Source organism: Sciurus carolinensis, chromosome 17 (assembly GCF_902686445.1).
Source record: "Sciurus carolinensis chromosome 17, mSciCar1.2, whole genome shotgun sequence".
In the NCBI taxonomy this organism is placed as follows: domain Eukaryota; kingdom Metazoa; phylum Chordata; class Mammalia; order Rodentia; family Sciuridae; genus Sciurus; species Sciurus carolinensis.
The window spans coordinates 51,123,062-51,138,065 of record NC_062229.1 but is presented as its reverse complement, the minus strand read 5'-3'; the positions used below and the strand labels follow the sequence as shown (position 1 = coordinate 51,138,065).

Genomic DNA, 15,004 nt, shown 5'->3' with positions numbered 1-15,004 from the left:
AAGCCTCCTGCCTCAATCTCCAGAGTAGCTGTGGTTACAGGTGCGTGCCACTGTATCAGGCTCTACTGTGTAATTTTGGCAAGTTACTCTGTACATTGGCTTCCTCATCTATGAAGTGAACATAATTCAGAGCATTGCTGTGAAGATGAAATCAGTAATACATAAAACACCCAGAATAGTGCCTGTACACAGCAAGCTCTTAGTAACAGTTGACTTTCCAACAATCCGCCTGCTTGCTGGCCACATATGATCACTGTGTCTTGATTACTCCAAGAATCTGATGAAAGACAATCAAGTCATAACCAACTACACCTTTCTCTTTAGCACAAACATGCTCCTGAATATCTTCTGATCCTGTTGTCATATTCTTTCTGAATCATCCTGTCACTTCCCTTATTTCAGGCACTTAAGTCTTGGTTGCCTGACGGGGGCATATGTGCTGGATGTCCCACATGCATCTCAAACTCACATTCCAAATTGAACTCATCACCTTTCCCTTCCAGATTGGCTCTTTCTTATTTCCTAATCTCAGTCAGTGGCACTATGATCCACATAGTCAAGCAAATCTCAAAAGAGATCAGTCACACATTTTATACGACTATAGTTCCTTATTAAGTACATCTATTCTGAGAGTTATTACACTAGATAAGTTTTTTCCTGCCTGTCTTGCCTTTACCTTCTCGGAATTTAATCAACTTGAAGGTCAAGTCTACAACTCATTCCTTCTTTATATTCCTCTTCCACCAGTTATGGAGCACAGTGTCTAGCATATAGTACACATTCAGTAAATGTTTGCTGTATGAAGAAAGCAGTGGCAGGTAAACCCACTTCCAGAAAAACAGCAAAGTATAGCTCCTATTAATAGACCAATCGCTTCATCTACTCCAGAAAAAAGAACAGAAGATTCTTCCAACTCGGAGGAGTAAAAGGTAGGGGTAAGGGTATATAGCTCAGCGGGACAGCACTGGCCTACCATGCATTTGGAAAGCACTAGAGGAGTGGTAAGCACTGAGCGTTTGCAATCAACAGCTTCTACTACTACTATATAGCATCTCCAATGATGCACTCGGCTACCTGAGTCCTTACCACCTGCTAATTCCTCATCCCGATGTACCTGACGCCCCAGCTCCTGGACTGCAACAGCGATTTCCGTCACCCGGAGGCCTACAACGCCAAACACGAATTCCACATCCAGCATCCAGGAGAACCAGGAATAAACTCCCGGCCCCGCCCACACTTTCGCATCCGCCCACACTGCCCCACGCTCTCCGGTCTCCAAGACATCGCCTGGGTACCCAGCGGCCACCGTAGCACCTGCACCGCGGTAATGTCGCTCGGCTTTGCGAAGTTACTTTCCGGCATTTTCCACCTAAGAGTTCAAGGCACTGTCGCAGCCCACAGCCAAGCGGACATCGCCCAGCAAAACAAACCCAGAGTCCTCCGCACGCTGCTTACGGGACTGCGCCCCTAACGGACAGCAGGGCAGCCAACCACTTTATATAGTAGGACGGAAAAGGCGGGGCTGAACTAGTCCGCTGTGGGTGAGGATGTAAAGAGCCCCCTGCTCGGCTCCCCCACTCGCCGCCTACGATGTGAGGAGAGGCCAGGGCCATCAGAAGGCCGCGGCCTACCCAGGGCAGGTAAGAAGCTGCAACTCGGGAGCCTCTCCCCCTTGCCCGGCACTTCTCCACTGTCCCGAAACTTCTGCACCGGGGAAGGTGGGTGGCGCAAGCGCACGTGGGGCCGAAGGCGGGCCTGTTGTCCCGAGAAGGGGGCGTGTCGCAAGCGCGCGCTCTCGGCCCGCCTAGGCGGCGCTGGGGGCTTGGGCGGGCTGCACAAAGGTTGCAGGCACACGGGTGGCTTGAGCACGTCCAACAAAGAGCCAAGTGGTCCTTGGGTCGTATTGACATGCTGCTAAATACTCTGGCTTCATAGCTTGTGCCTTTTGCACTCTGTAAATTGTAGTAATGCGCATACTTAAATCCGCAAGCAGAGAGATACTACCAGCTTTGTAGGTGACCCACCTTCCAAGCAGGAGAAAAAATAACTAGTCCAGAGCCCTGGGACCCAGACCACGATTCAAAGTGTACTGCTGTCCCCTACCCATTCTTTGACCCTTGGGACATGAGAAATTCAACCCTTACTGCTAACCCATTACCCTCCAATACTCGGTTTCCAATTCAGAAAATGCAGCTTTTCACAATTCTTAGATAAATCCCTACCTACAACCAGTCCCTCATTCCCATAGCCTTTCAAAACACTTTACAGTAGGAAAGACGACTTGTGGTGTGCGATTTCTTATGTTTTCTTTATTAGATTGCTTCCTCGGTATCAATAAATGTCAAAATTAAATGAGTAATCTGCTTACAAAATTAGGGCCACTTAAAAGTTAAACCCAAATAAACCATAAAGTCTACAATCATGTCAAAAAGTGGATTTTTTTTTTTTTTTGATATTTTGGAGTAATGGATATGGAGAATGAGAAATTCCCAAAATAATGAGGCCTGAGAATAAGAAAAGGGAGTAAAAATGAAGGCCATGCATTGACAGCTTTCATCTCCCAAGATGAATGTTTTCCAGATGCTGGCTGCAGGCAAAGAGGATGTTTTATCATCCTCAAAATAAACAGTCTGTAGGAGGCGTTGTCTCCTCCAAAGCAAAATCCTTTTTAGGCACTGTCCACTGACCTCGACTGAAAGGCACACATTCCTGACTAAGCAAAACTGACATATGTTCACTAGACCACCCCTCAAAATAACCTATATAAATCCCGTCCTTTTCTTTGTTCAGTGGCTCATTTTCCACCAGGAAAGTGGGTCCATGGCATCATTTCATCCCCCTGAACGAAGAGCGGAGATGACTTGTGAGGTTTGCATCCTGCCCAATCTTTTTATGCTAACATGGAGTATTGTTAAACAAAAAGGTCAGTAATAGAGGGCAAAGAGCCAATAAGAGTGGGGAACAAATCATGGGTAGTGAAATGAAGAGAAGCACTGGAAGTGAAAGGATTTCTAAACCTGGAGATTTTCAAATTGTAGTCCAGGTCCTTTCAAAAGGCCTTCCAGACCTTTTTATTCCACTCCTTCTACCAACCCCAAGCAGAGGAAAATGAAATGGTTGCCTGCCTGGATAAGGGGCCCATCTAAGAGGGAGATTTTTTTTTTTTTGAAGTCTCTAGAGTTCATCTAAAGAGTAAATGCAGACTTTGTATTCTGTTCAAGAGTAGAATCTCGTTTTTAACATACAAGTGTCTTTTTTTTCTTATTAAGTATAATAAACACAAATCTAAAGATATTAAATGTCAGATGAGTTTTACAGTTATGTATACCTATTTACCACCCAAAATAAGAATATTTTAAACTGCTTATCTGTCAAGTAAAATTGACATTCCAGAAAGATGCAAAACGTTCTTTTTTTACCTCAAATAGTCCTTGGCACAGTGCCTCCTACCTCTGAGGTACATGAACCCCATCCTTATATCACGTACTATAATTTATATCAGCACCGAATGGCAGTCTCAACCCTCTCTGCATCAGAATCACTTAGAAACCTTTTTTGAAAATATGGTTGCTTGGTCCTATCCCAGAACTTCTGAATCAGCATCTTAGGACAAGTTAGGCACTTGTATGTATGCATTTGTCTTTTAATTTTTTAGGTGTAGTTGGACATAATACCTTTTTTTTTTTTTTTTTTGGGGTGCTGGGGATCGAACTCAGGGCCTTGTGCTTACAAGGCAAGCACTCTACCAACTGAGCTATCTCCCCAGCCCCACCTTTATTTATTTTTTATGTGGTGCTGAGGAGCAAACTCAGTGCCTCACACATGCTAGGCAAGTGCTCTACCACTGAGCTACAACGGCAACCCGTGTGCATGTGCCTGTGTGTGTTTGTGTTTAAGCTGCTACCGGATTTTGATTTGGTGAGAACCATTTGCTCTATACTCATGCTGGAGGCAGGAGTTTGTAATTAAATGTATGATTACCTACTACCAAGTAATACTGTAGTGGGAAATGAGGGTCAGGACACCGAGATCTGGAAGCAATACTTTATTAGTGGCACCATGGCCCAGAGGAATAATTCCCAAAGTCTGAGCCCTGAGCATAGCAAGGCTTTTACTTTTATACATAAGCAAGTTTGGGGTACATCAAGGCAAGGAAGTTGGTGCAATTCTGTGGGAGTGTGCATTCTATATATTCCTTATAGGGGTATAAACTTGTCAACAGCCTAGGGACTCTTAGTTCATACACCTTAGAGACTTTTACTGCACTAAGCTAAAGGGGAATTGTTCTGTCCCAGCTACTTTGTTTCCTGCTCTGCTACTTCGGTTATCTTTTACAGGTCCCTGTTAGCCACTGCAGTCCTCTATGGTTACATGTCAGTAAGCAGAGCTGCTGTGTGTCAGCATGCAAAACCACAACCTGTCAGCTCTTAAACTGCTAAAGTTCCCATTTTTCTCTACCACAATACCGTTGATTACTGTAGACTTACAAGTTCAAGACTGAACTTGTTTCACATTGGCAGCACAAGCTGTATAGACGGTTGTCAATTTGTGGGACCCTGTGTCTGCTTTCCTGTCAAAAGAATCACTAACAGAAATACCCTATGAAGTGCAATGAACTTTGAGTAGAAACAATTCCGTAGAATTCAGATGAAGTGGTTTTGCAACAGGAGAATTCCTTACCTGACTAGATACTGCCAGTTAGCAAAGAGAAAAGTCATTGAGATAGTTCTTGCTTTCACCTTTACCCCTTTCAGTTTAGGGTACAGCCTTCCACTATTCACTGACCTCTGATTATTCAAGAGGAGTGGTGAGTCCTGCCCCCCAAGATTAGCAGTGAAGCCAGAATTAAGGACAGGCAGTTAGTGTAGAAATAGGGAATCGCGTCAAATCAAGGAAATGAAGCCATGAAGCCATCTGCCTCTGGAAGTTGGAGACTGTCCCTGGAAGAATGGAATGTCAAGGATCTCTGGAGCCCATTGATTACCAAATTTTCCTGCCTTTATCAAGGACTGCAAGCATGGAGCTGCTAATTAATGCCCCCTGGGCCCTTACCTGCCTGAATCACCTTGGCCCTCCCCCTGCCCATGGTTTTTCACTTACTGCAAAACCAGGCCTAGTCAGTAGGCAGGAAGGAGAGTTAAGGGGGGAGAGAACTGGAGAACAAGAGACCTTAACCTATAAAAGATGTAGGGTGTGCTCACTTCTTGGGACTTTAGAACATCAGCCATGGCCCCCTTCTTCCTTCCCAGGAGAAGTCTGTATTATTACCTTTAAATAAAACCTGCTTAATATGCTTGCCTTGGCATGCTTCTCTAGTGTTCAATCTTCAACATTAGAAGGAGCGAACTCGTCACCGGTTAAACGGCAGTATCAACAGGACCAACTCCTTTTCAATCCAATTGTAGTTAAAAGACCCCAGGATCTGGAATTTATCCAAGGCCCTTTGTGTGGACTTCATAAGCATTAACCATGTTCTTTATTACTTTTTTTGGCAGTAGACTGGGATGTTTTATTTGTTTTTATTGATTTGTTTATTTATTTATTGGTCTCATTTTTAAAAATATACTTATTTTTTAAAGAAGGAATAAACCTAACTTTTTTTCTTTTTTTAAAGAAAAGACTGTAAGGCAGCTTGGGACCCGCCACGCGATCCCGCTGAACTGCCGCCCGCTCACTCGGCTAGCCAATAGCTCCCAGAAAAATGCACCACAGACACGAGGTCTCACGCAAGAGACTTTATTATGCGGACGACTAAGACGTCCGCTCAGGGTGAAAAGAAAGGAAAAAAGAGAGAGATGGCGTGTGGCTTCTCCCAGATATTGGAACCTTGCGGGCTGGAAGGAACCAATAGCAGAGGAGAATACTTGCAAGCTGACTGATGAACCAATAGCTATCTAGCATGTTAGGACATAACGTGGGAAGCAGGAAAATGGCGGCAGCGTAAGTGGGGAAATTCCTGTAATGTAAGAGGCGGGCAGAGCGCAGATTGACAGGTGGTTGGGAGGCGGAGTATCGACTTTATATTACAAAGACTAAATTATTGATAACATCCTCTCCAAAAAGCAGAGCCAGTCTTCAGAACCTGCATGCTAATTATTTGGGGGTTATAGATTTGAGATCATGAAAAGTAGCTGTTTGGCACCTCTCTTCCATCTGGGTGGAGACAACATCTAGGCAACAAGTAATTTAGTAAGAGTAGTAAATATAGTGTCTAAAGAAAATATATTATCAGAAGACTGTAGCTTAACTGCTTAGACCACCAAATTATGATAGTACATCTTAATTTCAGTAAACTAACAAGGACACTAAGAATCCTTGTGATTATTTTAAAGCATAACACTAGCCAAACCTGTGGGAAATGTCCTTACAGACAAACATTCTTTTATCAAGATGTGAACTGTGCCAGGCTTGGTAGCGCATGCCTGTAATCCCAGTGACTCAGGAGCCTGAGGCAGGAGAATTACAAGTTTGAGGCCAACTTCCACAAATTTAGTGAGACACTCAGCAACTTAGTAAAACCCTGTCTCAAAATTAAATAATCAAAAGGGCTGGGGATGTGGCTCAGTGCTTAAGTGCCCCTGGGTTCAATCCCTAGTACCAAAAATTAAAAAAAAAAAAATTATTTTGAAGTCAAGTGTATGGTTATCAAATGAAGAAATGAATTAGGGTCATTTGTGATAACATTATAAAATGACTGAGAATGAAATTGGCCGAAATATAAAAAAATTGAAATTGACTATCTTGAAAACAAAAAGCCAGCAACGAAAAAGAAAATCTGTGAGGCACACTGTTTTTAAGAGTAGCACTTGATCAATGGTCATAGCTGCTCAGTTCACAATAGCCAGATTGTGGAACCAACCTAGATGTCCTTCAATTGATGAATGGATAAAGAAAATGTGGTATATATATACAATGGAATATTACTCAGCCATAAAGAATGATAAAATTATGGCATTTGCAGGCAAATGGATGAAACTGGAGAATATCATGGTAAGTGAGATAAGCCAATCTCAAAAAACCAATGGATGCATGATATCGTTAATAAGTGGATGATGACACATAATGGGGGGTGGGAGGGGTTAGTGTTAGGTTTAGAGTTAGGGTTAGGGAGGGGGGCAAGAATGGAGGAAGGAAGGACTGTATAGAGGGAAAAGAGGGGTGGGAGGGGTGGGGGGGAAGGGGAAAAAATAACAGAATGAATCAAACAACATTACCCTATGTAAATTTATGATTACACAAATGGTATGCCTTTACGCCATGTACAAACAGAGAAACAACATGTATCCCATTTGTTTACAATAAAAAAAAAAAAAAGTATCACTTGAGGGGCTAGTTGTTGTAGCTCAGTGTTGGAGCACTTGCCTAGCCTGTGTGAGGCACTGGGTTCAATCCTCAGACCACATAAAAATAAATAAATAAAAATAAAGGTGTCTACCTACAATTAAAAAAATATTTTAAAAAAATGTGACACTTGAAACTATTCAGTAGGAAATGTGATGTAGGAAATATATCAACAGACACAGCAGGACATAATGCAATAAAATGGTTCTTTGAGTAAAACAGTTTTAACTGACTTTGTTTTCTTCTCATTAAATTTATGGACTGCAAAGTATGAAAGCTCAGGGATAGACTTGAAGCAAAACCTGTGAAAAGCAACTTTATAAAGGAGCTTCAGTGACAGTGGACAATAACTGGATAATAAAAACTCCCAGTGCCTTTTACCGGTTGACAGGCACTAAGAGTTTTTCCCAGGTGCCCTCTGATCTAGAGAGAGGTTGGATTTCTGCTCCTAGCCTGCACTGGCAAGCCCTTAACCTTTGCTCTGCATTTTAATACCAGTGAGACCAAGGACTGGAGCTGGGAGCATTATGGGAATAAGACGGAAGGAATGTTGTTTCCCTGTTTATCTTTGCTTCATCCATTAAGTATTTTTGTTTTTTAAGCAAATTTAGCATGGTTTTGATTTTTATCCCCACTTTAGGTGCCAGGGAGGGAACCCAGGGCTTTACACATGCTAGGCAAGTGCTCTACCATTGAGCTGCACCTTTGACCATACATTTGGCATAGTTTGACATTAGTAGTAAATGTCACTGACAAGGCCATTTATTTTGTGTGAAATGCACCAGGAAATGTCAGCAACTGTATGTTATGTTGTGAGGACATAAAAGATTCTTATCAAATGGCTTAGAAATCATGATATAGATAGGTGTGGTGGTACACACCTATAAACCCAGTGGCTCAGGAGGCTGAGGCAGGAGGATCCCAAGTTCAAGGCTAGACTCAGCAATTTAGCAAGCCCTCAGCAACTATGTGAGACTGTCTCAAAATTTAAAAATAAAACTAAAAATGGGCTGGAGGAGGTGCTGGGGTTGTTGCAAAGTGGTAGAGCACTTGCCTTGCATGTGGGTTTGAGTCTCAGTACCCCATATAAATAAATAAATAAATAAAATAAAAATTCATTGAGAACTAAAAAATACTTAAAAAAAAAACCAGACTGGGGATGTGGTTCAGTGGTTAAGCACCCATGGGTTCAATCCCTAGTGTCAAAAAAAAAAAAAAAAAAAAAAATCATGTTCTCTCTTTAGGCTAGAAGTCCACACTCAAGAGTGACCCTCAGGGAGGGGAGACAGATGTCATATATGAAACATGGTACCAGTACACCAGTGTTGAAATGTTTGCTGTTTTCATTTGTTTCTTCTGTTCAGCCATTCACATTCATTATGGCCCCTTCCTTCAGCTTTTTTTTTTTTTTTGGCAGTGCTGGGGATTTGAAGCCAGGGCCTTGTGCTTGCACTCTACCAACTGAGCTATATCCCCAGCCCCCTTCAGCTTTTTAAGTTGTACTTTTTTGCTGGTTGTGGTGGCACACACCTGTAATCTCAGCTACTGGGGATGCGGAGGCAGTAGGATCACAAGTTCAAGGCTAGCCCGGGCAACTTAGCCAGACCCTATCTCAAAGTAAAATTAAAAAGAACTGGGGGTGTACAGTGGCAGAGCACTTGCCTAGCATGGGTGAGGCCGTGGGTTCAATCCCCAGTACTGAAGAAAAAAAGGTGCACCTTATTGTGTTGTTTTGCTTTTCATCCATTCTCTGTGTCAGCAAAACAAAGACTCCTCCCTAGGGCAGACCCTGAGTGATTCCCAGGGGATGGAGGTGAAAGGGTACAATGCCAGGTGAAGGACATCTTCATGATCAAGTACTTATGCCCATAAACTTGTCTTTTCATCATAACCTTTGAGTTCCTTTTTGGAGCTTAGCTGTGATTTGTTGTTTCATACATTTAACATTTATGACATCTTTTAGACAAATGAAAGGAACAGAGATTAATGCATCCATACACTCAGCACCTAGCTTAAGAAACACAGCATTACAGGGGCTGGGGAGATAGCTCAGCTGGTAAAGGGCTCTGGGTTCAATCCCCAGCACCGCAAAAAAAAAAAAAAAAAAAAAAAGAAACACAGCATTACAAATACAATAAGCTTCTGGTGTGTCTCTCCCCCATTGCATCTCCTTCTCTAACCCATAGCGTTAACAGCTATCCCTTTTTTTTTTTTTTTTTTTTTGGTGGTGGTGGTGGGGCTTTACTGGGGATTGAACCCAGACACTGCATTCCAGCCCTTTTTTAATTTTTTATTTTGAGACAAGATTGCACTAAGTCCTTGGGACCTCAATAAGTTGCTGAGGCTGGCCTCAAACATGCGATCCTCCTGTCTCAGTCTCTTAGGCTGATTACAGTTGTGTGCCACCATGCCCAGCAGCTTAACCACTGTCTTGAATTTGATGTTTATAATTCCTGTATTATCCATATTTAAGATGCTGAATATTATCCTAATCTATCTTCTGTTGCTGTAACTGAATAGTTGAATCTGGACAGTTTATAAAGGAAAGAGGTTTATTTTGCTTCATGGTTTTTGAAGCTAGGAAGTTTTAAGAGTATGGTGCTGACATCTGCTTGGCTTCTGGTGAGGGTTTTATGACAGAACAAGCAGATATGTGAGGAAAAAAGATAAGAAGCCAGAACTCCTGAGATAGTGAACCCTCTCATGAGAGAAAAGGATGAATCCATTCATGGGGTCTCTACTCCCACGAGCAGACACTCCTTACTGGGCCCCACCTCCCGCACTGCTGCAGTGAGGAATTTAGGTTCCAACACATGCATTGTGGGGAACATGCTGAAGCCGTAGCAGATATTTAAATCCTCTTAAACTTTTTGGTTTGTAACCAGTGCACGCTGTACATCCTTGCATGTTTCCTTGTTTTTGCACATGTGTGAGAATTTCTCCGTAGAGATATCTGGGTCGAAGCTCATTATCAGTTTTACCAGAAAATGTCCAATTGGTCTCCAAATTTATACTTCTGTAATGGGGTCCTTTGTATGCTTTGAGTATAAACCTTGCTGCTTAGCCTCAGGCCACATATTTTAAAACTGGCATTTTTTTCCCCCTTCTTCCCTACTCCTCCTCCCTAGCAGTGGGGGAAACAGGACAAACATTTTCCTGTCCCAGGCTAGTCTATCATGTCTTTACTGCTCATAAGAATAAAGAAACCAAATATGGGAATTGGAGCAAGGGCTCTCTCAAGGACACCAGCTGGACGTTAATTAATTATGTCTACGGATAATATTTGGATCCCAGCCCTGGTGCTCCTATTTTAAAAGCCTTGTGTTCCCCCTTGGCATTTAGAATCACAGGATTTGAGACCCGAGTCTTCTGTGCTTCTCTTTCATTTCTCTCAAAACCTTGTCCTAGTTATTTGATCAGCACTTGGGATAAGGACCAAGCTTTCAGTATCACTCCCACAGTCTGTGCATGAGAACTCTCTTTTCTGTGTGGCCTCAGTTGGGAACTTTAAAGAGTTTTGCCACTCTGATGGATGTGAAATGGCTTCTCATTTCCAGTATGCAGTCTTCTTCATCTGTGAATTATCTCTATTTTTTGCCCATTTGTTTATTAAATCATTTCTTATTGTTTTATGGATGTTATTTATATATTCAGAGTACTAATTCTTCTAAAATTTTGTTTACAGTTACTTTTGAGATGCATTTTTTGTAGCTACATGTGACAATTTCCTTTGTTTTAAATTCTTTGTATCTTAAGAAAACCTTTCACCTAGGATTATGAAATCTTTTTCTGTATCAAAATGTTTTTATTTTTCATATTTAAATCTATAGTCTACATGAAATTTTTTATAATTATGGGAGGAATCTAGTTTACGGACCCCCCTTTGTATAATATATGTATCAATTACGTTTGCAGGGTAACTAACTACCCCAAAACTTAGTGACTTGAAACAGCTCCCATTTATTTAACGTACATTCCTGTGAGGCTGGGCTCAGCTGGCTCACTTCTGGGTCTGTGGGCAGTGACCAGATCGCTCTGCTGCTAGAGGTTGAGGAACTCGGGGGTTGTCCTCCTGGGCATCTGTGCCATCTGCCATGCATCCCTCATCATCCAGCTACCTGGATTTCTTCATATGATGTCAGCAGATTGCAAAAGGGAACAAGCCCCATTGTGTGAGAGCCTGTATGTCATGTGGGGTAGCATCCCCTTAGCCACAGCAGGTTTCATGACTGATCTTAGACTCAGAGTTAAGGCATTACAGATTTATGAGAAGAAGCTGGTATTGTGGCTCAGTGGTAGGGCGCTTGCCTAGCACGCGTAAAGCACTGGATTTGATCCTCAGTACCACATATAAATAAATAAAATAAAGGTATTGTGTCCATCTAAAACTAAATATATATATATATATTAGACTGAGAGAGGATGAATTGTTGACCATTTTGTAATAGTCGGTTTATCAGTTGTCCAAGCACCTTTTATAGTATATTTCATTCTTACGCCAATGAAACAATGTCATCTATCAAATTTCGGTAAAAAAAAAACAAGGAATACATATGTATATATCTATTGATGTACTTTCTATTCTTTCCATATCTAAAACTATTCTCACACTATCTTGTTTATTTGAAAAATGTCTTGATGTTGGAAACAAGTAGTTCCTCTGCTTCGTTCTTTTGAAACCATTTTGTCTTTTGTATTGGTTTAAAGAAAATAGAAGGAATAGAAATCTATAGATTAAAAGACACAAAAGAGATTAAGTTTTTTAATGGGCAGTAATGCCTAGGGATACATATTGGGTGACAAAGATATTTTTTTAAAAATAAGGAAGCAGGGGCTAGAGTTATGACTTAGTGGTAGAGCAGTTGCCTAGCATGCATGAGGCACTGGGTTCAATTCTCAGCACCGCATATAAATTAATAAAATAAAGGTCCATTGACAACTACGAAAATATTTAAAAAAAAAAACAAAAACGGAAGCAATGATAAGAGTCAGGATTATTTTTACTTGGTCACTTCTGGCTAAGGTTGTCAGGTTTAACCAAACAAAACCAGAAAACTAGGACAGCCAAATTCCCAGTTAAATTTGAATTTCAAATTAAGTGATAATTTTTTAGTATGTTCTAACATACTTGTTTATGTGAAATTCAAATTTAATTGGACCTCCTGTATTACATTTGGCAAAGCATGATTTTGTTCAAGATGGTGGTTTACCTGCCCCAACCCTCCCTGTAACTAGAGGTGGTCATGGGTCCCCGTATGGACCAAAGCAATTTAAATAGAGGTCATTGGGCAGGGCTTTGGAAAGCTGGTGGAGCCCGCAGATACCCTTCCACTTTTGTAGGCAGGGTAACTGGAGTTACGCAGCTATCTTCTACCATGAGGTGACCTGAAGATGAAGACATATGCTAAGGACAGTGAGGCAGAGGAAAGGAGGACCCAGGTCCCCCCTGAAGTCCTGGAGCTCCCACTTCTGTCAGGTTTCGTTATCAGAATTTTACCATTTCATAAGATAACAATTTCTTCTTTTACTGTATTCTGGGACACATTAAATAACATCAGGATTATTTGCTCCTTTGAGGTTAGGAAGAATTCCTGTAGAATCTATCTGGGCCTGTTTTGAAAGTGGAGAATGAAAGGGAATGTTGTTTGGTGAGTATTTCCTCTGTAATTCTTGGTTTGGTTTTCTCTTTTACCTGAAATTTTGGTAAAATACATTTTTCTAGGAAATTATTTTATTTTATGGTATGCCTTTTAAAAAAATATTTTTGTAGTTGTAGATGGACATCATGTCTTTGTCTTATTTTTATGCAGTGCTGAGGATCAAACCCAGTATCTCACATGTGCTAGGCAAGCGCTCTACCACTGAGCCACAACCCCAGCCCCTTGTTTTATTTTAATTTATTCTATTTTAGGTGGTACTGGGAATTGAACTCAAAGCACTCTATTGCTGAGTTATATAACCAGACCTTTTTGTTTTTGTAATTTAATTTTTTATTTTTTAAATTTTTTAAGGCTGGTCTCAAAGTTACAATCCTCCTGCCTCAGTCTCCCGAGGAGCTAGGGTTACAGACATGCACCATCACACCAAGCTAAAGGAAGGAAACTTGTAATAAAAGGAGAGATATTGTATGTTTCCGCATTAGCACCAACCCCATATCCATCTGGAAATGGAAAACAGAATGGCAATGACCAAGAACTCTTGGGGAGAGGGAAATGAGGAGCTGTTGGTTCACCAGGTATGGAGCCTTTCCCAGTTGCAGATGAGTGTTCTGGAGATGGGCCTCAGACACGTGAACAGCCTGGAGGAGACTGGGCTGCATATGACATAGAATTGGGATGCAGATCTTTGGCTTGGAGGAATGTTAGTCAGGCCTGGCTTTTAACCAGGTCTAATTGGGATAATCTCTTTTGATTAACCAAATTAACTGACTTGAGACTTTTAACTGCACATGTGAAATCACTCCACCTTTACCATACTCATTGACTAGAAGCAAAGCAGTTTCCACCTACACTCAAGGAAAGGTTGATAGGAGGAGTCCCCGCAGGTGTGGCCAGCACACATTTTGTTTTCCTCCTTCTTGTAAGAAATGTCCCATTATACGTATGCTGGAGGTTGGTCACCTGTCTTCCTCACCTGGCATTTTCTCTACAATTCTATATTCCCATTCTTGTTGCTCACTTTTCTAATTCCTGAACCCCTTTCACTGTATTTACAGTATCATCTGATTACTTTGTGCTACTTTCATATTTGCCTTATTTTCTTTGTTTGAGCTCTGCCAGATGACACGGCACTTCCCCTTCCCCATCTCTTCCTCTCCTTCCCTTGCCCTTTTTCCTCTCTCTTGACACTTGTTATGGTTTGAATGTGAGGTGTCCCCCAAAAGCTCATGTGTGAGACAATGCAAGAAGATTCAGAGAAGAAATGATTGGGTTACAAGAGCCTTTACACAGTGAATTGATCACCTGCTGAGATTAATCGAGTGATAACTGAAGGCAGGTGGGGTGTGGCTTTGGGGTATATATTTGTATCTGGCTAGTAGAGATGTCTTTCTCTGCTTTCTGATCATCATCTAGGCCACTTCCCCTGCCACACACTTCTGTCGTGATGTTTTGTGGTTTCTGGAGTTGGCTGTCTAAATTGGTTAGGGCTGGAGTTGCTAAAGTCTCTCCTACTGGTGTTGTGGAAACGACAGGATGGCACTCAGAAAGTAGGAGAAAACAAACTTTATTTTATGCCGGCAGGCCCAGACAAGATTAGTACTGCAGAATTCTGAGCCCTGATCCATAGTTTCTCACAATATTTATAGGTTATTTGATGTCATCTTAGACCCATCCTATCATTGGGGCTTTCTCTCTCTCTCTCTCTCTCTTTTTTTTTTTTAATTTCCTAATCTAAGTGGCTGAAGGCCTGTGCAGGGTCTCTAACATAAAGCATGTGTTGTGCCAAAGGCTCGAGACCCCACAAAGACCACCAGAGATCACGATCAATGCAAGCAACAAAGAGTCATTTATTAGCAAGCTCGAGCCTGGTCCTATGTGCACTCGGAAACTGGTGATGCTAAGAGGCCCGGAACCCTCGTTTAGCAGGGTTTATATAATGAAAGGCAAGCAGTTATACAGTGTTCTTTCTAATTGGTTAACATATAAAATTGTAAAGCATGTTA

The 15,004-nt window shown here is 41.7% G+C and overlaps 1 protein-coding gene across 1 annotated transcript in view; it reads left to right on the top strand.

Moving 5' to 3' along the window:
- The first annotated feature begins 1,108 nt into the window (after nt 1-1,108).
- The window catches only part of LOC124968278 (biotinidase-like), a 35,221-nt gene continuing 21,325 nt past the window's right edge, over nt 1,109-15,004 (top strand). Inside the window, 2 exon segments of the mRNA XM_047530545.1 lie at nt 1,109-1,435; nt 1,532-1,640. Coding sequence (XP_047386501.1) covers nt 1,109-1,435; nt 1,532-1,640 — 436 coding nt within the window.